We start from the raw sequence: 20,700 nt of genomic DNA, 5'->3' as shown, positions 1-20,700 counted from the left end.
TTTTGAAACGTATATGTAAAAACAACACAATTTTACCGTAAAAACAATAGTCTGACATAGATCAAGAACAGATCGGAAAAACATATCTTCCAACCTTCACATTTCGGCGAAAACAAAAGCTGGCGCACCGAAAAACCGAAAACACGTTATGAACACACACGTGGAACCGCCCGCACCGCCCAGGCCTTTGGGCGAAAAGACAAATCATTGTTTTTTTGCCAGTAAAAAAGGCAAATCATTAATATAAACCACAAAAACCCACGGTGTTATCATGCATCGTCCAGACACAGACTCCTGTGACGTGACTCACACAGGACATGAAAGAAAAAACCCAAGGAAAATGCATGTATGTTTCTCTCGAATTACTTATTTTTATTTTTTATTTTTTTATAAGAGCCTTTCCCACGGGGGAGGTGTGCCGTGCTGGCTGGCGTGTTGCAACCTAGCGGAGCCAACGGACAGAGAGAGAAAGGGTTTCCAGAGCGGCAGCGGCTGCCTGCCAACCTCTCCCCCCTTCTCTCCTACGCTGGCTGCTGCCGCTGCAGGCTGCACCCTAAAGCAGCGAGCCTTTTTCGCCTCTCGTCTTCTCTTCCTGCCACCCCCCATACCGCAAAACACCGCCACCTCGCCGCAGCCTCCTCGGTTGCGTTGCGGCGCTCTATCTTTCTATCCACCCATCTCCGTTTCTTGAGAGAGGGAGACGAAGCCGTCATGTCGGGGCTGTACGGCCAGCAAGGGTCCTTCTCCCCTGCGAGGAACCTATCCCCTCAGATTAGGAGCAACCCGCCGGATGTCGATAGGTAGAACGGCCGCGTAGGAGTCCTGGATTTTTGTGGTTTTCTTGGCTAATTCCTCTTGTCAAGATTGCTTTTTTTGTTTTTGTTTTTTTGGGAGTTCGGTACTTCGGTTTGCTTGATGAACGAGAGGATGAAATGGATGACGATGTGACTGTTTTGTAATTAGTGTTTTTCTTTTTCAGCAGTCAGTACTTGGCCGAGTTGCTCGCCGAGCACCAGAAGCTGGGGCCGTTCATGCAGGTGCTGCCCATATGCAGCAAGCTGTTGAGTCAAGGTGAGATCTTTTGATCTCCTCCTTACTGCTTTTTTTTGTCACTTGATGTGATTTTCCTTTGTTATGTGAGAGGAGTTCCTCTGCTAGCATGGATTGGGGAGTTACTTGTCTGCAGTGCTTGGATGAGTTCTCACTTTAGATGGCATTGGTTGTTGCTGCCTGTTTGTGTGATCTCTGGTTCATGTACTGCCTTGGATACTCTGTTTTGGATTTTTGTTGCGCTGTTTCGTTAATAGTTATCGCAGTTATACACGATAATGTTGTCACCTGATGGTCTCGATGATTGATCCGTCAGTAGCAGTATATGTTTGAGATGATGTGGATCAATCTTCTTGGCTGATATATTGTGGTTGGTTGCTCTTGGATACTTGTCTGGTATTTTACCAATTCATCTCATCATTCTCCCGGTGAGAATTGTATATTCAGTCTTGAGTTGATCTAAACAGTAGTATCTAGGAGTAGTGATAAGGTCCGCGAATTGTGTAAGTGGACACTGGACAGTGGCAACTGCCTTCTACGAACATCAACATATGACTGTCTCAGTCACCAAACCAGTGACATTATCAATAAGAGGGTGTTGAGATATTGTCATAGTACGCAGCCTTGCCCATCTCCATCTTTACTTGATATATGAACATTTTCTGACGTATTTATGAAGTTATTTTGTATACTGATAATATGAACATTCTCTTCCTAATGCTTCATCTAGAAATTTTAACCCAAAATTGAAACACAACATAAGTCTCTTGTTTGATAGGGTTATCTCAAAATATCACTTGCTCTGTTATTGGCATCCACTACACATGCTTAGATCAAATATTATAGGATTATCTTTAGTGTCACATATTACCTTGAGGGATGTTCTATCTTCAATGAGATAATCAATAATTATTCTATACTTAGTGCTGGTGTTAGATCACAAAACAAACATCGATTGCGTCATCCACCAATGCATCCTGGTTAGACCAGACATTAAAAAAAAACTACTCTGTCATCTGTATGCTGTAAGCTTCATTGGATGAGTATATTTAAGAAATGGCTGATGTTTTTTATGAGGATCGAGGACAGATATGGTTGATGTTATGGACCTACTGCAAGTGATCATGGAAATCTTGTTACATCTGGTTTTTATTTTCATGTGCGTCTTGTTAGTCTTGTGAAAAACGACTCAATAGCTACAGTCCAGAAATCTGATTATAATAAAAAAAAGCTGATTCATTTATTTTTCATCTAATTTCTTGTCTGACCTTCATGCTACTCAGAAATTATGCGGGTGTCTAGCTCTGTCCACAACCCTGGATTCAATGATTTTGATAGGCATCGATACAGAAGTCCTAGTCCAATGTCTTCACCAAACCCAAGATCCAATCTATCTGGCAACGGTTTCAGTCCTTGGAGTGGACTGCCCCAGGAGGTAGGCATTCGGCCATTTTTATTTAATAATTAAGAAACACTATGTTTGTAATCCAGTGATCATTCTTTTGGACTTTCATACTCCTGAAGTGACATGGTTTCGCTCTGGGATTTTTAGTTATTACTACTATTATTATTATGCTCACCCGGTAGATTCTTAAGTGATAGTGAAATTTTGAAGGAGCAATGTGCTACTATGATAATGCCATGCCAGAAGATCTGGGTTTCTTTAGTGAGAAAGATTGTCTGTTTTTGATGTTTTGCACATGGTTCAAACTATTTTTCTTTTGTAAAAAAGATACTGACAATTCATTTGTGCTTGCATTTTGAACTATCCAAAAGAGATTAGGTTTTCCTCAAGGAAACAATATGGATTGGCAAGGAGCGCCACCGAGCCCTAGCTCTCATGTTGTAAAGAAGATTCTGCGCTTGGAGGTCCCAGTTGATTCTTATCCGAGTGTATGCTGCCTCAAGCTCGTGCAGTTTTTTCTTGAATTTCACACCCAATAGTACTCGAGCCGTTTTAACCTCCTTATTAATATAGTTTTCACTATCACCGCAGTTCAATTTTGTTGGTCGCATTCTAGGACCTAGAGGTAATTCTCTAAAACGGGTAGAAGCATCCACTGGTTGTCGTGTTTTCATCAGAGGAAAGGGTTCCATCAAAGACCCAGTGAAGGTAAAAAACAAGTTTACAATGTTTGACTGCAAACACTTACATTGTATTACCAATGCTTCTTGAGTTACTATATCACTATTATGCTAAACATGTAGTTATAGCAATATAATTTTGCTTTAGCACTAAGTTGAGTAAGTCTTTTGGAATTGTCTTCATATGCCAGGGATCTTGCCCATCACCATGCTTCGCATTCCATGGCTTGTTCATGACCTTAATGTTGGATTATGTGTAATAACTTTCTCCTTCAAATCCCCACATTTTTAACTCATAATGTGGTAATGGAAGTTCCCACATACCAAAGCAACACATCTTGTCCTGTATGTAGTATCCTTACGTTATGCAGCTTAGAGTTTTCCTGCATAATAACTATACTTGTACACTGATGTGCAACCTGCTTTCTGTCCCACGTAATTCAGTGTTCCTGCGATTGCTTACTTGTATCTGCTATGCTTATACATGAAGTTTCCATTGATTTATTTTATTTTTGCCTCCCAATCTTGTTCTTCTTCTACGTTACCAAGAACAAGTTTTACATATTTTCTTTAATATTTCTTCAAGGAGGACAAACTACGAGGAAAACCAGGCTATGAGCATCTGACTGAACAACTGCATATCTTGATAGAGGCCGAGTTCCCAGCCAGTATCATTGATGCAAGATTGAGACACGCACAGGAAATTATAGAAGAATTGCTAAAACCAGTGGTGAGTTAATCTTTCCATGCACATATTTGTTTTCTGGAGAAAGCCAAGGAAACAGCCACTTAGCTATGTTATGGTTTAACATCAAAGAAATTTCAATCATGTTAAAATCATGTGGAAAATAATACCTCCATCGTCCCTAATGCTAGTCTTCACAACCTAGCAGATAGCTCTTTCCTTGAATTTGGATCACCATTTCTGGTCTCTCTCAATCTGTTCTCTCTGTTTTCTGTGGAACACCATTTTCAGTTATCATGTTATGCGTATAATAGCACATATATATACCATAGCTTCTTGCTTCTCCAGGAATTCTTTGTATTTATAAATTAACTCCAGATACGCCTCACTGACAAAGCCACATTGGTTTACGCTGCAGGATGAAACGCAGGATATCTACAAGAGGCAGCAGCTCAGGGAGCTGGCACTGCTAAACTCCAGCCTGAGAGAGGACAGCCCTCATCCAGGGAGCGTCTCTCCATTCAGTAACGGTGGTATGAAACGTGCGAAAATGGGGCAGTAGGGAAGCAACTATCCCTCAACATTACCGGTGCTATCCAGGTCTTTTATGCCCCTTTAAGGGAGCCATGTCTCCAGGCAAAGTTTGCCGTGGTGCACATGGAGGAAGCAGCGAAGCAATGCGTTCGCTAGCCGAGTCGGGTATGAGTTGTGGCTTCCCCTATAGACAGGGGAAACTGCTGGGACAATGGCAATTGTCCTGGGGTCCTTGGGTTGACCCCAGATTTGGTTGGTTGATGTAAGGTCTAGAACATTCGTTTAATTTGTTAATTGACTGTTAACCCTAGTATGTGGCGCTATGGTAGGTGATTCTCCATGACAGACTAGAGAGGCCCGAGTATGTGAGCTTTCTTGTTTACCTCTTTAGGTATTTAATTTGCCTTGTATATTATATATCTTGGTACATTCTGGAGTCGCGGAAAATAATAAAAAATGGTATAAGGATCATCAGCTTGCGTACTTATGCAGTTTGATTCGGACGCGGAAGCTTTAACAATGTAGAAATACAGTTCTGAATGTCATCAGTGTTCACAGAATCGTGGTAGTTTGCACCAGAGAACTTCATGGAACCATGGCCATTTTGGGTCAAGGCCGTCAAGGGCATATTTTTCTCTGCTTGCATCATAGATGAGATGCTGACACGGCCATGTAAGGAGCTCAGAAAACCCAAACACGTGTGAGAATAATATTCACAAGTAGAGTATGAGCTACGAAGATAGACCATGTCGTATTTTAGTAAATAACATCTGATTAAATACAAGATCATATCAGGTCACCATCTTGAATTACTACTCTGACTTACGGCCCTGGCCCTGTTTGTTTGGGCTTCAGCTTCAGCTTTTGGTGCTTCAGAAACACCTCCGGACGTGCTTTTGGTGCTGGATGTGCTTCTCAGCTTTACGTGTAAACGGAAGAAGTGATTTTGAGATTGCTAGAACTACCAAAAGCTGAAACAGAAGCCCAAATAAACATGGCCTAAATACTTGTCCTCATCCAACAATAGTATCTGTTGGTGCATACTTCATGTCGAAAATAAAGGCGGCAATTGCAAGGGCAATGGCGGCAGGAATCACGGTGGCGAGCGACGGGGCTAAGGCCAGCATACAAGTCGCCGGCATGATCAGCAGTGGTGTTGACTGCTAAGCCGGCTGGGGCAGAGGTGATGGTGCTGAGGATGGGGAGAAGGGGCCAGAGGAAGCTGGGAAGAGGACACAGTGCCGGTGGCCCGCACGGGCTAAGGGAGAATATCGGTAGCATCTTGAAGCCGCCGGTTTGCTCCACTCTTGGAAGACAAAAGGAAATAACGACGGAGAGCAGGAAAAGGATAGTTCGCATGTATATTTGTCCAGCCGAGTCTGAGGAGACAGAGCATATGTACATTTGCTGTTAGACCGATGCATAATTAATTTCCATGTAAAACTTCTACTAGATGAGAAAACTGGGTGTTTGTTATTTATCGTCAGGCTGAGCATATAGGCTTTGCCGAAATTGCTGCACGGACTGAGCGACAATATACTTCAGATACACATACAAAAATCTCCCTACATGCCCAGAACTCAAGATCCAGATAAGCACATACAAAAAAATAAAAACAAATCTAAAACAGCTACAGAATTGGATGCAAAAGGCACCGAGTTTCCAGATGTACTGATGTAGACAGAGTAAGAAAAAACTTTACTTTAAAGCACAATTGTTAGAACAGCTACAGAATTGGATGAAGCAGCTACTACTATCATAACATTATATTGTTCGTCAAGAATCAGACTTAAGAATTATTATAATCATGCCATGGTAATGTCCTTGGACTGTTGGACATGACATACAACAAAGTTCTGAAGTCCTAACTGTGCTATAAAAACCTAGCTGAAAATACATGTGAATCTAGGGGTGCACACATAGGACAAATCATTAACTAGTGTATAACTGAAAAACTGGCAGACACAGATGTATTTTTCAGGCAGAATCACAAAATTACAACCATAATCTCCTGCCCTTTTTCCTATTGATCCAAGATGACAGCAACATACGAAGTTAAAAGGTTTTAGTTTGGATACAGTACATCAATTTCCTTGCACATCCAACCGGCACAGCATACTTCACATTGACTATTAATCATATACCGGGATGTATATACAACAAATCATCACCAAATCATATCACGAGCAGTCATAAGTTTTCACAACAACGGTTTAATACTAACAAAATACAAAATACCAAGTTGTAATGACACTAGGCAGAATAGTAAAGCTGCTAATGATAGTAATTACGGATAATAGGACCCTCAGGTCCCGCCAACTTCCTCAACGCAGACAGAGGTGGCATGGAGGGCACGAACACGGGTACCACAGCCTGATCGCTTCTTTCGCTTCCCGTTGATCATCGCCCACATCGGCTTGACGGCCTGGACTTCATGGCTATCGCCCTCTTCCTTCACCTTGCGTCCACAGTTCCTGACCTCCTCCTGCACCTTACCAGCACAGCTCCTACCTTCCTGCTGCACCTCCCCTGCAAAGCAATCAGGCTCCACCTTCACCTGTGAATGCAAGGAAAGCTTCAGCCTCAGCTTCAGTGGGAGGGCAAACGGCAAAGCTGGTAGTGGCGGTGGTGGTATGGTGGGCTCAGCAGGCTTCAGAGGCAGTGGCGATAGCTTGGTAGGCTCCGGTGACGGTGGCAACATGATCGGCTTGTAAGACTTCCGTGGCGGTGAGCAGGGGGCGGAAGGGAAGTTAGCTGGGGCGCTGCTCCCTGAGATGCGGATTTTGGAGACCCTGTTCCCGGAGATGCGGATTTTGGCGGCGTCATAGGCTGCCGCGGCCTCCTCGGCGGTGTCGAAGGTGCCCAGCCACAGGCGGCGGCGCTGGTTCGGGTCGCGGATCTCCGCGGCAAACTTCCCCCAGCGCCGCTGGCGCACGCCGCGATACGTCGCCGCGGGCCTCGTCCAGTTCTCCGCGTCCCTCCTGCCGGCCTCCATCACGCGCCGCTTCTTCCTCCTCCTCCCCGCCGCTGCCGCCTCCCCAAGCTGCCGCTTCGGGGAAGAAGACGGTGGCGCCTCGTCCTCGCTCGAGGACGAGTCGGTGGCGTCGGAGTCGTGCACGAGGATCCGCACCACGCGCCCCCTCGGCGGCGCCACCGCCGCCGCCTCCTCCGCCGCGGCGGCCAGCATCTCCAGGCTAGGGTTAGGACCCATGGCCTCCAGACCAGCTCAATCCATCCGTCCGGCGCGGGCTGCTACGCTCATCCTAGGCGCGCTCCGCCATGGGAGCTCGTGGGGGGTGTTGAAGGCGCGGCGCTGTGCCTAGGGTTAGGGTTTCGTCGGCAGATGCGGTGCGGCGGCTTGCGGTTGCGGTTGGAAGCGGGAAGACGAAGGGGAATTGGTGGAGGAGACGGGATCTAAAAGGAAAGCCGTAGTTGAGGGGGTAGTTTCGGGATTTCACCTGTGCGAGAAAAAAAATCGCGCTGGAAAGGAATCTCCGGCTCCAGGGGATCGGACGGTGTGGATATTCTCGTGGTATGGGGGTCGCTTAGACAAATGGATGGAGATCAACTTGTCTCCGAAGAAAGAAATGTGTAAGCCAAGGTTTCTCGGGTACGGCTCAACAAAACAAGGTTGCTCGGGTATCACGTCAAGTTTTAAAAGATTCGGAAGATGTGTATACTCTTGAGATTGTCTATGATACGCTTGCAAAAAACAAATATTTATACTCGTACATCAAAAAATTGAACAACCTACCACGAACACGAACATATTTTTTCCCAATTAAAATGCGTGTATAACAATGTAAGCTACGAGTTCTGTATGGACTTTCTTAAGTTTTGTAAGTGGCATGCTTTTGTTTTCCAGAGCATTTTTTATAGTTACTATACTATACTCTTGCCGTATCCATGAAAGCAAAGAGACAGCTAGCTACAATGCTCTTTTTGATGTTGGAACTGTTGGAGCGGATAGGAAGGAGGAGCAAAGAGGCGGTTGGCCGAGGAAGAGAGATAATGCTGACAGATGTGTGTAGGGTCCATATTGGTAGTACATATTAGACAGAGCAAAAGTACCTTGTTTTGATCAATCAACAAAACGGACAATTTGAGCTGGATAGCCACAACCCACAAAATCAGATGCCTCCTGGTGCCCCTCGTGGTTCGTGTAAGTAGTTTCTTGTTTCTGGAAACTGACGAGTAGTTTCGGCTTTCTGGTTGAAGCATCGCCCAGTTCACTTCTGCTGAATCTGGGAGTAGTTTCCCTACCACTTCCAGTCACAACAAGCCCACTTCAAACACGGGCGAACCAAAACAGTCCCAACACCCACAAAATTTACAGCTTCGAAAATCTCCAGAACTTGCTTTCATTCCCATGTCAGAAACGGCAAACCTTCAGGCCGCGTTCCACATTTAATTCAACAGAAAGCACTTTTAGCACGGGCATCAGTACGAATTCAACAGCACCATAGTACAGACAGGCTACATTGTAGTACACCGCATGATGAGCAGAGAACTCGTCAGCTATCATCATCGACTCATCATGATCTTTTCTTCTTCTACTTTACTAACATAGGACAATCTCCTTATAAGATTACAGCAGGTAACATCAATTAAGCCAACAACATTTATGCAGTCAAACTAGTACATTCTGAAAAAGAAAATCAGGTCCATAAAGAAAGAAAAGAAAACTGGAACAGGCTCCTAGCGTCTGGAAAATTGAGACAGAAATGCCTGTCACATACGAATGACATTGCTAACAGGACAAACATTCTAACAGTGCTTAGCAGAACTTCCAGTGGTTGTTGCAGTTCACGCACGTCACAAATGTTGTCATCGGCTCATCAGCACTCCGAGTCTGCAGCTGGTAGTAAGTCGTCTTCCGCTGGCCACATCTCCCGCACTTGAACTGGTCAGTCGTCGCCTTTGGTGCTCCTGCACGCTCACAATCAAACAGAGCCTTTTCCTTGATCTGCTTATTCTCCAGCTTCCTCGCATCACTGGCCATCTCGTCAGGTGAAATGTCAACAAGCCTCCCAGGCCTCACTTCACCCAACAGAACCCTTCGCCGGAAATCAGGGTTGTTATCAGCCTTCAAGTTGAACAGTATTGATCTGTATTTAGCCTTGTGAGCCCCGGTGGAACGTCCTAGTCTCTCAAACAGCGCAGATTCCACTGTAACAGACACTCTATATGGGTCACATGCATTTACTTCATCTAAGAGGTTCCTCACTTCCTCTCTGTCATCCTTGCTAGTTTCTTTGGAAACCTTGAAGAAGGCCTCTGCAAGAAGCTCCCGGTATTTATCTCGTGCAGCATCATTGCATCTGACAAGTGATGTCAGCCTGGGAGGACCGTTTGGAACAGAAGATGACTTCTTTGTGTCAAGAGTTCTACTAACATCCTTTGAAACCATCTCTACCTTAACTTTGGAATCATTATTTGCAATTTTCTCAACCTTGACATCAGATTTCTGGACCCTAATATCCAAATCATTTTTCTCAATCTTCACACTTGCCAAAGAAGAATTCTTTTCAACCTTCACACTTGCTGATGTAGAATTCTTTTCAACCTTCACACTTGCTGATGTAGAATTCTTTTCAACCTTCACATTTGCTGAGGTACAATTCTTTTCAACCTTCATGGACTGAGATTTCTCAAGCTTTTCTGAGGTAGAGTTCCTTTCAGCCTTCATGGACTGAGACTTCTCAAGCCTAGCTGCAGAGTTATCTAGTTTTTCATTCGCTGATGTGCCGTTTTTCTTCCCTGTCTCTTCAATAACAATCTTCTTCCAGTACCCAAAAAGGTCTGTAGCCATCGCCTGTATGTCTGAGTGAGGGTGCTTAGTAAGATAACGAAGACGTTTGCCAACCTGACAAAAAGGAACACAATATGTAAGTTATAAGCTCCCAATCCCTTTGAAAAGAACCGCAGAGGAATTAGCTAAAGGAAATAAACAGCAATTAATTAGACGAGAAAGCAGATGTTTGATAACAAAATATATTACATTGATGAATTAAGCTTATGTAAGAAAAATCTACTTAGCAATTCAATTAACACAGCAGTTTTCACAATTCCCCAACCAATCATAATTAATAAAAGCATAGGCCCACAAAAGGGGTCACACAGCTCACCCTCCTTTGTAAAATATAGGTTTACCCACTCTCTGACATGCAGCTCAGTAGCTCACACAAGAAAGAAATTGTCATTACACAGATTACAACCTTCCAAGGATTCCTAGGCTTCTGGATACACCAGAATTATCTCTTCTTCCCCAAAGCCCCGTGGTGTATAGGTGTTCGACAAGGAAATAAAAAATATATTAATGCATCCAAAAGAATTACCAACCTCTATAAAGGTGTTCCAAATTGCTTACTTCTCTACGTGGCAGGCACCGTAAGAAACTAATAGTTTGGATATGTACTGTAGAGTATGTGGCACCTTAACCACTGGAAGCTGCTACAGGTTCAGATGAGATTTATGCAAAATGGGGAGGAAAACAGTGATCATTCCTTCAACAGCTCTACAGGAAAGTGGCTGAAAGGCGCGCCAAATGTGACAACTTAAAGCTTCCGTAATTCTTGGCTGTTGATAAAGTAAAGAATTGCATTGTTAGTCCTTAAACTTGGCAGGTGGGAACAGTTTGATCCATTAACTTGTAAATTGCACACCCATAGTCCAAATCTCGTATTTTGGCGTGATCCCAATGATGTTACCGCCAACGTGGACTTCAGGAAAATACGCAGGTTTTTTTTTGGAAAGATTTCTTTTGCAAATTGGGAGAGGGAAGGAGGGAGGGAGGGAGGACAAGCATCTGTTTGCGCCCAAGTTACAATCCCCACCATGGAGCCCATGGAGCCAAGACATCGACTCTCCTCCCTCTTTGGTGTACCCACTCCGGCCAGGCATCGGGAGCTAGCGGTGGTGGAGAGCAACCGAGCGTGAAGGAGCACGGGAGAGAGGAGCGATGCTACGGGAGCTTCTTCGACGGGCAAATTGGGGAATTGAGACGGGGTTGACGAGAAGTTGAGGACGGGTTGGCCATGGACCGCAGGAAATAAATTCATTATTTGTAGGTGGCAATTTGCAAAAGAAATCTTCCCAAAAAAAACCTGCGCATTTTCCCGAAGTCCACGTCGGCCGCCTTACAAGTTAATGGACCAAACTGTTCCCACCTGCCAAGTTTAAGGACTTTCACTGCAATTTCCTCTAAAATAAATGTTTTTTTATCTAAGACATTTAAACTGTTCATGCAACGCGCGCTTTTTCTTACCGCCATTTTTGTGCATCAACAATCGCAAATTCATCATTTCCATTCTTTTTTTGAAATTTCAAAAACATAGATTTTGCATTACAGAAATTGGTGATCGCGCGTTTCTTCAGCCAATTTAGAACCCCATGCTATCACACAAATCAAACACAAACTCAATTACGATTTTGGCAGAAAGAAAAGAATCTCAGACCCTCTTTTTGTACAGGTAATCACAGCCCTTCTGAACGGAAATCGCAACAAATCCATCTGCCAAAAACCGCAGAATTCCGCAAATCGCAGCCACGAAAAGTAGAAGGTATAATCCCCTTCCACCACCACCCCACAATAGCGGTAGACAACAGTAAGATCTATTTCCAATCCAGTTTGTCCTTAACAATGAACGAACAAAACAATACCTAGCCTAGACATCCGGTAAAATCTGAAGAAACAACCGAACAGAAACGCCCCTCTAAAATCAATCCAATGCAAATACAACACATAAACGCCCACAATTCCTCGCGCGAGGTTGCCGCCGCCGCAAGCATCCGCCGGAAGCCACACAACACAACGAGAGGCCGCCTCGAACATATTTCATATAAATCATGAATTATCGGATCCGGCGGGGAGGCGCTCACCTGCGTGGAGACGAGGACCTCGGTGGTGACGCGGAAGGCGCGCAGCCGGCGCAGCGCGTCGAGGCAGCGGTCGGCCTCGGGCGAGCCGGCGTCCTCCGCGACGGCGTCGGCCGCCTTCTTGGCCGCCTCGAACGTCTCCAGCAGCTCCCTCTCCATGGCGGCGGCGAGATCAAAACCCTAGCGGATAGGGGCTCTCTCCTCGGAGGCGTTTGTCTGTCTGCCCTCTCTTGGATTCGGAGGCGACAGAGAAGGGGAAAAGGTAAAAGAGGTCGGATTTGGGGGGTAGCCGGGAGATTTATACGAGCGGCTCACGGACGCGGGCTGCAGTGCTGACACAAGGCGCCGGCCGCCGCCGTTGATTCGGAGTCGGGATACTTCTGGAACGGGATGGATCGGACGGCTGGGACGAGCGCCGCGTGGCGAGTGCTCGGAATTTCAGTTGGTGTGAAGATGTTGTCCCCAGATTGCATACGGTTCCTCTACCGTTGTTGTTGCGTCCTTTTTTCCTTTCGAAGCAACTCCAATCGACTCCGATGTCCGATCCCTTGTCCCATCTTCCATGATTTCCATCGGCGATTTGCAGGTCAGGTGCAAAAAGGTATTCGAAACGTACTCGATGCAAAAACCTTCTTCGGACAGACATACTCGCAGACTCCTCTGCCTCTCCCCTCCCGCGCTACATTGCCTTTCAATCCCATTCTGAAGCACGTCTTTACAATTAGTTTAACCGATCTTCAAAAATGGACGTTTAGGGCATACCCAAATGCTGACTGTTAACCGACTATTATTCAAAATTTGCTTACAACGAAACTCTTAAGAAAATAATCGATCAGACGTCAGCTAAGAATCGACCTAAAAAACCCTAAAAATATCGATGGTCCAAGTTTTAAAAGTGTCAAAACGTCATATTTTTGTGAACTGAAAGTTGTAATACATCAGTACTAAAGAACCCATCCTGAGCATTTGTTTAATCGACTTTATGTTACGCTTTGGGTGGCAGTGGCACCAGGCATGTTCCCCCCTTTCGATGCTGTCCTTCCATATCAGGCCTCTTGTCCAATCACGCACCCAACCTGATAACAGCACTAGAATGGCATTCGACAAAAAGGATTTGCAAGGACACTGACATCACCTGCTTGATGCTACGGAATTGCTGCCAGGATTTACAAAAAAGAGGAGTTCGTACGTACGATAAAGCTTTACACAAGATTGGCTACAGAGAGAGATAAATGTTCCTGGCGCTAGAGCCTAGAATGTTTCCTTCTGGTTCTGGAAACACGAAAAGATGGGGGGATCTCCAATCTGAAGCATCATGACAGATCATCAACAGCTTCGGCATACCTCACACTCACAACCAGCTTGCGTTTTGGGCATTGTTTGAGACCATGGCAGAAGACTCGCCGCCGCCATCTGTAAACTTGGCCAAGGAACGGTACTGCAGTTTGACACTCTCTGCATTGTCTAAAGTCTTCACGACATACCTGTTTAAGCATAAGCACGATCGAATAAGCACCAGTTTTTAGTCGCGAAAGACGATCGGCCGAACGAGTAGATGTTCCTACCAGCCATTTAAGCACTGCGCTGTCACAACTGCGACGCGCCCCACGAACCGTTCTGGGGTCCTCTTGTTTCCCTGATTAAATTTGTTTCGGCCATTACAGATGGGAAAAGATCAAGGAAGCAGAAGCATGCTTGGATTAGTGATAGTACCCCCATACCTTGATTATGACTCGGTCGAACACAGCGAAAGGATACTGAACACCTTTACCTCTAGAAATTTCAGTTGGATTTGGATCATCATTGCCATATTTGTCCTCATTTTAGAGAGAGAACAGATTTAAGAACATCTTCTAACACATGCATTTGTTCAAACGTTGATTCATAAGCTGGAAAAAAAGTGCATACCTGTTCAAGGCGATCTCTTCGTCTTTTCAATGTTTTTGCTGACTCTTCCTCGCGTCTAAATGCCTGAACTGCAAGGCGAAGGGCTGGAAACATGGCGTCAAATAAAAACTTAGTGTTAACAGGACAAGAGGGAAGCTAACAAACTTGGTATATACGAAATGCACTGATTTCTGCAATATAACTAAAAGTAACCCCTAAAAATCATAGTGATATAGTTTACCCAATTTAATTACGTACCCAAGTTTGGTCGAATGGAGTTCTCGGTAATAGGCTGGCCACATTTGCCACAAGCTTTCTGCAGTCAGGGACAATTCTATATCACTTTCACATGGACATGTAATTTCACATAACCCCTATTTAAGAGCGTTGCATTATCAGGTTAACCACCTTCCAGGATTGTTTAAGTAATGTTTTACCCTGGAATTAAAGTTTACCTGATGTGGTTACTCATGCTGACAGCAAATGGATAGCTAGATAATACCTCTGGTTCTTATGATCTCAGATATAAGGTCACTCGCACGACATAATTATTAATTGGAAAAAAAATGTATGGTCTTTCTTTCATAAAAGTTATTCAAATACAGTTTAGTTGTTCTAGAAGAACAAGGGCATGTGTACAAGGAAGAATACTATGCTTCAAAGCCATATTAAGTGTAACTTAGATCAAAGAAATTTCTAACACTATGGATGATGAGATGTAGCAACCATCAGGAGGGCACAGGACATTTAAATCGCAAACTATATTTTAATATTTCTAATAACCTAAAGGCAACTTCTCATAAACAACTAAAGGGCAAAATTTGAAACACTATCATGTGGTAAGGATCCTTGGACAAACCATTCTGTAGATATGCTGCATCCCATTACTTCCATAAGAATGGCCACATGATAGAATCGTTGCATCGTCCATGAGAATACCTCTACAAATTCAGACAAAACAAAAGTTACATGGGTGAGTATGTTCAAATGCAACCAGGAGTAATGATTCGTGACTGATATTTGGGTATGACAACAATTTCAACTGTTTTACACTTTACCTTTTTATGGAAACAGGCAATAACTAGGATAGCATGGATGAATACGCATTAACATTTAAGTATGTTTTTTTTCTGAGCAGGCATTAACATGTCAGTTGTGTACTTGTATGAATTATTGGGAAAAACCGTTAGCCTACAATGCAGGTAGGTAATATGCTTGAAAGCATTTATATATCTCAGTACTTAAAATTTACTACGGAGTAATAAAGTGAATGAAGAAAGTGAAATAGACAAGTAATCCTTATCAAACAAGAACTAAATTCTCAAGAGAACACAGTCATTAGCGCATACTACTCACGTTAGCGGATCAGAGAGGTGTGCTCTGAGAAGGTCCCAATAGCTAGATGCAGGGCCTCCTTCTCTTCTTCCAATAACTCCATACCCATCCTCCACTCTCATTTCCCTGGGGATGGAACCAGGCTCTTCGTCCCCTCTAGACGAAGCCTGCCCATATTGCGGCGTTCCACAGTTATACATCTGGCTGTGCTGCCATTGCTGCTCCGCTTGGATTTGCCTCACTCCATTCTCCCCAATCGTCGTCTGCCTGATTCCTGCTGCGTGAATCAGCAAGCAATAGTGATCACCTTGATTCAGATACACACAAAAAATAATACTGGAGTACTAGAGTAATGGAAAGACAAATGTAATTTGCTGCTCAGAGATTGTGTGCATCTATCCTGCATTCGGATTTTTCAGAAATCAAGTTTATTCGTTCTACAAGCTGCATAAGTTACAGGAGCTAAACTGCTGAAGGCATCGGGTGAAACCCTTGGCTCACCTGGAAAGGAGCCGCGGCGCTGCTGCGAGCTGCCGGCAGCCGCGCGGCCCACCAGCTCGGCGCGGTCCTCCTCTTCCTCGTCTTCGTCGTCCATGCCGTCCTCGTCTTCGTCGAACTCGTCCACGGAGTCGCCGCCATCGGAGTCGCCAACGGGAAGGTGGTGCTGCCGGAGGAAGGGACCGGCGGCGGCGGCGGCGCGGGAGGGGAACTGGGCTTCCGCGGCTGGGAACGGCGAGAGCGGGCCCCTCGAGGAGGAGACCGGGCGGTGGGCTCGCGGGCCCGGAGGAGACGCCATAGCGGCCGTGGGGAGCTCCGAGAGCACTCGGTGGGGATTGTTTGCTGCTCTAGAACTTCAGTGGCGCTGCGCCTTGCTGTGGCTTTCGAATGATGGAACTTTGCATGAATTTTGTGGATTATAATAATTTCATCAGCAGCCTGAATTTTTTGTAAAATCTGCGTCGTCTGAGGTTGCAAGTTACTCCTGGTACAAAAGAATGTAAAAGTAAAATAAACTGGTACCACTGCAATTGCAATGTCGATTTGTCGGACATACTGAGATAAAGAAAATCTCACGCAGCAGAACTCGAAACTAAAACGAAGGCCTGGTAGTCTGGTAGACCGGTACTCCTTTTATTTTACCTTGACGATATCTTCCACTTCCACTTGTCTAAAGAGTCACTGATCAGTAATAATCCCTGTCAGATCTGTTTAGCTTTCGGAATCGTAACAGTCATTGATCAGCAATTACCCTTATAAGATATGTCAGGATCACAAAATGGCCATCAGTTGCCATTGCAAAATCAGAATGCGCTAAAGGCTAGATATTGAAGAGAATTGCCCATGGCAGCATATAGAAGTCATGGTAAAACAGCTGCCAGCTATACATAGGTTGCATCTCAGCATCCTTCTGTATCATCAATACAACAAGCTAATCCCTACACTGAACAAGATCCCTCTTGTATCATCCCCTTCCCATTGTATCATTGACCTAGGCTAACATCTTTACAGCACCAAGGAGAACGTCTCAGGACATGCATATCATGTCTTACCATTTCCTGCCTTCTTTGAGGCAAAGAGATGGCGGACGACCGAGAGCTTGCTTGTCGCACGGGAAACGATCGAGGAGACCGAGGAACTCTTGCTGCTCAGCGACGACGTCGTGTCCTCTGACTCTGTCTCTTCTTCGTCTGATTCTGAAGGGGGTGGCGGAGGTATTGTCATGAGGAAAGCATCCAGCATGCGGATGATCTGGCTGAAGCTCGGTCGCAAGGTGGGATCCTCGACCCAGCACGATTGAACTATGAACACAAGCTCCTGGGGGGTCTCCTCAGGGAAAGGAGGGCGCACTTGCTACCATTACAGACAAGAAAATAAATATACGATTAGTTTATGCTCAAACATTTCTTGCACAAGTGAGGATAATTAACACCAACTCAATGGTGCCATAATACGTTTTTTAAACATGTCAATCTCAAAAGTCTCATCAATGTGTTTCCTTGAATCAAAACGTTATCATGGCACAGAATACACTACGATTCCATGAAAACATAATATACAAAACAAAGCCATCTCGGCACTAATGCATGACCATTGAGTCTAACAATTTTGTTAGCAGTAGCCAAGCTACATTAGCTAAAACTTCAAAACATGCAAAGTATTGCAAAAGGAAGCATTATTAACTGATAAGGATACTTTGCAAGGTTAAATAACAGAGTTCTAACTCTTCAAGAGTTGCAGGGTTTTACAACTGCTACACAATTTTCAAGGAAACGATATCAGTTTGTAGCAAATAATAGTCACATACTTACTTTAAATGCAGCAGCATATGCAGCTTGTAGATTCGACATGCCTTCAAATGGCATTTTATTGGTCAATAACTCCCACAGGACGATGCCAAAGCTGTACACATCCACTTTGTTTGTATAGTGCTTTTTCTCACCACGTTGAAGCGTGACAGTGCTGTATAACTGCAACAAAATACTACGAGTCAGCTTTTATTATCACACAGATCAGTGCTATAGCATCAAACTTTTGTATATTCTGAAACCATGATACTACTAAAACTACATCCAGCAAATTGGGTATACATATCAAGGTATAAGTTTAGGCTGAAGCATAAAACATAATTTGGCTGAAATACTTAAGGAGACATTTTGTTTGGCTTCAGTTGATAAACGTTAAGTAGCTATTGCAGAAAAGAATGATTATACAACCTCAGGGGCCATCCATCGGTACGTCCCAGTTTCAGCTGTCATCATTTCGGTGACGGTTTCCTCTCGTGCAAGTCCAAAATCAGTAAGCTTCACCTTCTTACGATTTGCAGTAAGCAACAAATTATCTGCACACAACAACTTTTGTTAAGACACTTGAAAAGCATAAAGAACTTGACTGAACAGATGTTACAGAAAGCAACAACTACTAAAGCAACCTAGAAGGTAAAGCAAGTTGACCAAAAGAGTAAGATTGTAAAGAGTGCAAAGGAAATGTCTTGGGAGGAGAAACATGGTGAGAAAGTTAAGCAGATACCATGGATACTGAGCCAGGAACATTCAAGAATCAGATGCTAAAACACCTTACTGAAAATTTAATGATTAACCAGCCAAGATATTTCTCTTTCAAAAATGAAAAAAACATGTTTAGCTTTAAATTTTAAAAATGCATTATGTACCCATGGTTTGACATCTTATATAATCAACAACTGACCATAAATATCAGGAGAACATGCAACTCAATCTTGGTTGCACTAACAGAAACGTAATTTGGTATACATGGTAAGGGAAAATGGAGGTGCAGCAACAGAAGTTAAACAGTCCAAGCACACATACCAGGTTTCAGGTCTCTGTGTATTATCCCATTTGCATGTAGACATTCCAGTGCACGAGCTATATTGAGTGCATAGCCTATTGCAGTATGGATATCTAGTTGGCTGGGCCGAATGCTGTTCAAGTAATTTTTCAATGACATCCCTGGTAGTAGTTCGCTTACAATCACCATCAATGGTTCCTTGCAAGCCCCAATGAACTACAGAGGTGCAGAAATTTCTGTTAAAAAAAAGGTCACAGGAAAAGGCAGCGGCTATGCTAAAACCAGATTAGCCACAGGAGTTTGACATTTAGGCAAGGATATACCTTCACAAGATTATCATGTTTCACTCTACACATCATATTTACTTCTCGAATAAAACGAGCTTCAAGAGTTGCTCTTTCTTCGGGAGTACTGCCACTGTTAAGAACCTTTATGGCTACAATCTTATCACCATACCTATTCCAAAGCAGACATAAGAAAACTAAATAATTCTTGACCATCGCAGGAAGGAATGTCAGAAATGTACAACAGCCTAGCATAGCTGAATTAAGCCAAAAAAAAGATACTTGGCCGTATATTGACATTGACTACATCAGAAACCTAAAGTGTGTCTCAAGCACTGATCATGCAATTTAACTGATTCTCGCGTAGGCCCAACTTGAACATCCAGGCACCGCTAGAGACACATAACTTCAACTTATAATTATTAGCCCTTCTGTCGTTGAGACATAACGTTTTGCATTAACACCCATAAGATTAGACAACTGTTAGTACTACAGCTAAGCAGTAGAAATTTGGTGCAATTGATGCAAGTACAGCCAACTTTTATCATAAACATTTTATGTCCGAAAAGTTCATGTGCTTACTTCCCCTTGTAGACCTTCCCATGAGCTCCCTCCCCAATCTTGGATCCGACGAACATCATCTTGGGATCAACAAGCAGCTTCCTGTCAATCCAAGACACCGGTGACGTGGCATCTGAGGAGCACCGAGCGGGCTCCACCGAATCATCGGCCGCGACCTTGCTTGGGCGCTGCCGCCTGAACTCCTCGCTGCCGCCGCCATCCCTGCACCCGTCGCTGCCGCAGCTCATGGCAAGCAGGCGGCGGATCTAGATGGCGTGCCGAGGTGCGCACCGCGGTAGGATTTCTGAACTAATCCCAGGATGAAGACAACCTCATACCTCGAAAACCAATGGCCACATACTGCGCAGGCAGCAGGAGAACGCGCGGATGAGCCCGGCGGCGAGGAAGAACGGGGGGCACGGCGACCGCGCGTGAGAGCCCGGCCGGGGGTGCTGGGTGCGGTGGGGGATTGAGGCGGGCAGCGCCTTGCTGATGGATATGGAGGAGGAATTTCTGATGGGAGTTGGAGAGCAGTGTGAGAGACACAAGAGCTTGGGGAAATTTCTGGGACTTTATGCTTCTGCAGACACTTATATGTTTTAGTCCCTGCATTATCACTTAATTATGTCCAGGCACACCCACAGCTTTCATACTCTGGTATAGGACTCGAGTCTGGAGGGAAACGGGAATCTTTGCAATGAATAAATAAATAGGGAGCAATAACTTAGACAAAGCATAGCCATAACATATGGATGTGTTTCGATTGAGTTCTAAATCAGAACATTTTGATTGACTATATGAGTTTAATTGGTCAATTTTAGCAAGAATAAGAAGTTTGAGTTGGTAAAAAAAAACATTGACAGGCCAAAGTGTTGATTACTTGAAGCAAATACTACCGGATTTCTGCTGACGATAAAAAAAATTGGTTGGTGTATTTTTAGCAACAAACAAACATATATCCTGTGACTTACAATTAAGTTCAAGTAGAGCGCTATTTTGGGCATGACCATGTTCAACCTCAACGTCCATGAAACATTTAAACACCACTCGCACAGGACTATTTTCTAGGCATTCTCCGAGTTCGGCCTATTAGTG

General features: G+C 44.3%; 4 protein-coding genes across 5 annotated transcripts; 1 reads left to right on the top strand and 3 right to left on the bottom strand.

Annotated features, from left to right (window-relative positions):
- Window positions 1-412: 412 nt before the first annotated feature.
- LOC100842113 (KH domain-containing protein SPIN1) lies at window positions 413-4,825 on the top strand. Of its 2 annotated transcripts, none has more exons than XM_003563781.4 (7): window positions 413-800; window positions 983-1,071; window positions 2,334-2,485; window positions 2,827-2,943; window positions 3,047-3,163; window positions 3,722-3,865; window positions 4,239-4,825. In XM_003563781.4, exons 1-7 carry the CDS (start codon window positions 712-714, stop codon window positions 4,380-4,382), a joined length of 852 nt encoding a protein of 283 aa, XP_003563829.1. In that variant the 5' UTR covers window positions 413-711; the 3' UTR covers window positions 4,383-4,825. The 2 variants fall into 2 exon arrangements, with proteins under 2 accessions (XP_003563829.1, XP_010227830.1); XM_010229528.3 differs by having other exon boundaries at window positions 980-1,071.
- A 1,555-nt stretch (window positions 4,826-6,380) lies between these two features.
- On the bottom strand, window positions 6,381-7,758 carry LOC100841205 (dehydration-responsive element-binding protein 2D). The gene has a single exon (XM_003563779.4). The coding sequence runs from the start codon at window positions 7,563-7,565 to the stop codon at window positions 6,660-6,662; it is 906 nt and encodes a 301-aa protein (XP_003563827.1). The 5' UTR covers window positions 7,566-7,758; the 3' UTR covers window positions 6,381-6,659.
- Window positions 7,759-8,780: 1,022 nt separating this feature from the next.
- LOC100837763 (transcription elongation factor TFIIS) lies at window positions 8,781-16,355 on the bottom strand. The gene is made up of 7 exons (XM_010229515.3): window positions 15,956-16,355; window positions 15,476-15,731; window positions 14,979-15,060; window positions 14,378-14,435; window positions 14,093-14,223; window positions 12,236-12,412; window positions 8,781-10,220 (listed from the first exon to the last, which is right to left on the bottom strand). Exons 1-7 carry the CDS (start codon window positions 16,248-16,250, stop codon window positions 9,132-9,134), a joined length of 2,088 nt encoding a protein of 695 aa, XP_010227817.1. The 5' UTR covers window positions 16,251-16,355; the 3' UTR covers window positions 8,781-9,131.
- Window positions 16,356-16,679: 324 nt separating this feature from the next.
- On the bottom strand, window positions 16,680-20,155 carry LOC100836229 (serine/threonine-protein kinase HT1). The gene is made up of 6 exons (XM_003563762.4): window positions 19,627-20,155; window positions 19,084-19,216; window positions 18,781-18,976; window positions 18,169-18,293; window positions 17,764-17,922; window positions 16,680-17,305 (listed from the first exon to the last, which is right to left on the bottom strand). The coding sequence occupies exons 1-6, from the start codon at window positions 19,851-19,853 to the stop codon at window positions 16,994-16,996; spliced, it is 1,152 nt and encodes a 383-aa protein (XP_003563810.1). The 5' UTR covers window positions 19,854-20,155; the 3' UTR covers window positions 16,680-16,993.
- Between the last annotated feature and the right edge of the window lie 545 nt (window positions 20,156-20,700).

This window comes from Brachypodium distachyon, chromosome 1, assembly GCF_000005505.3.
Source record: "Brachypodium distachyon strain Bd21 chromosome 1, Brachypodium_distachyon_v3.0, whole genome shotgun sequence".
NCBI classification, from domain to species: domain Eukaryota; kingdom Viridiplantae; phylum Streptophyta; class Magnoliopsida; order Poales; family Poaceae; genus Brachypodium; species Brachypodium distachyon.
The sequence above is the reverse complement of the archived record's forward strand: the minus strand, read 5'-3'. Positions and strand labels throughout refer to the sequence as shown.

Coding starts and splice junctions, on each gene's coding strand:
- LOC100842113 (XM_010229528.3), top strand. CDS start 712: ATGTCGGGGCTGTACGGCCAGCAAGGGTCCTTCTCCCCTGCGAGGAAC. Junction 801..979: donor AACCCGCCGGATGTCGATAG/GTAGAACGGCCG, acceptor TTTCTTTTTCAG/CAGTCAGTACTTGGCCGAGT. Junction 1,072..2,333: donor CAGCAAGCTGTTGAGTCAAG/GTGAGATCTTTT, acceptor CATGCTACTCAG/AAATTATGCGGGTGTCTAGC.
- LOC100841205 (XM_003563779.4), bottom strand. CDS start 7,565: ATGGGTCCTAACCCTAGCCTGGAGATGCTGGCCGCCGCGGCGGAGGAG.
- LOC100837763 (XM_010229515.3), bottom strand. CDS start 16,250: ATGGCGTCTCCTCCGGGCCCGCGAGCCCACCGCCCGGTCTCCTCCTCG. Junction 12,413..14,092: donor CAACGTTTGAACAAATGCAT/GTGTTAGAAGAT, acceptor CCTATCCGCTAG/GGTTTTGATCTCGCCGCCGC. Junction 10,221..12,235: donor AGGTCCTCGTCTCCACGCAG/GTGAGCGCCTCC, acceptor CCTTTTTGTCAG/GTTGGCAAACGTCTTCGTTA.
- LOC100836229 (XM_003563762.4), bottom strand. CDS start 19,853: ATGAGCTGCGGCAGCGACGGGTGCAGGGATGGCGGCGGCAGCGAGGAG. Junction 18,977..19,083: donor AACATGATAATCTTGTGAAG/GTATATCCTTGC, acceptor GCACCTCTGTAG/TTCATTGGGGCTTGCAAGGA. Junction 17,923..18,168: donor ACCGATGGATGGCCCCTGAG/GTTGTATAATCA, acceptor ATTTTGTTGCAG/TTATACAGCACTGTCACGCT.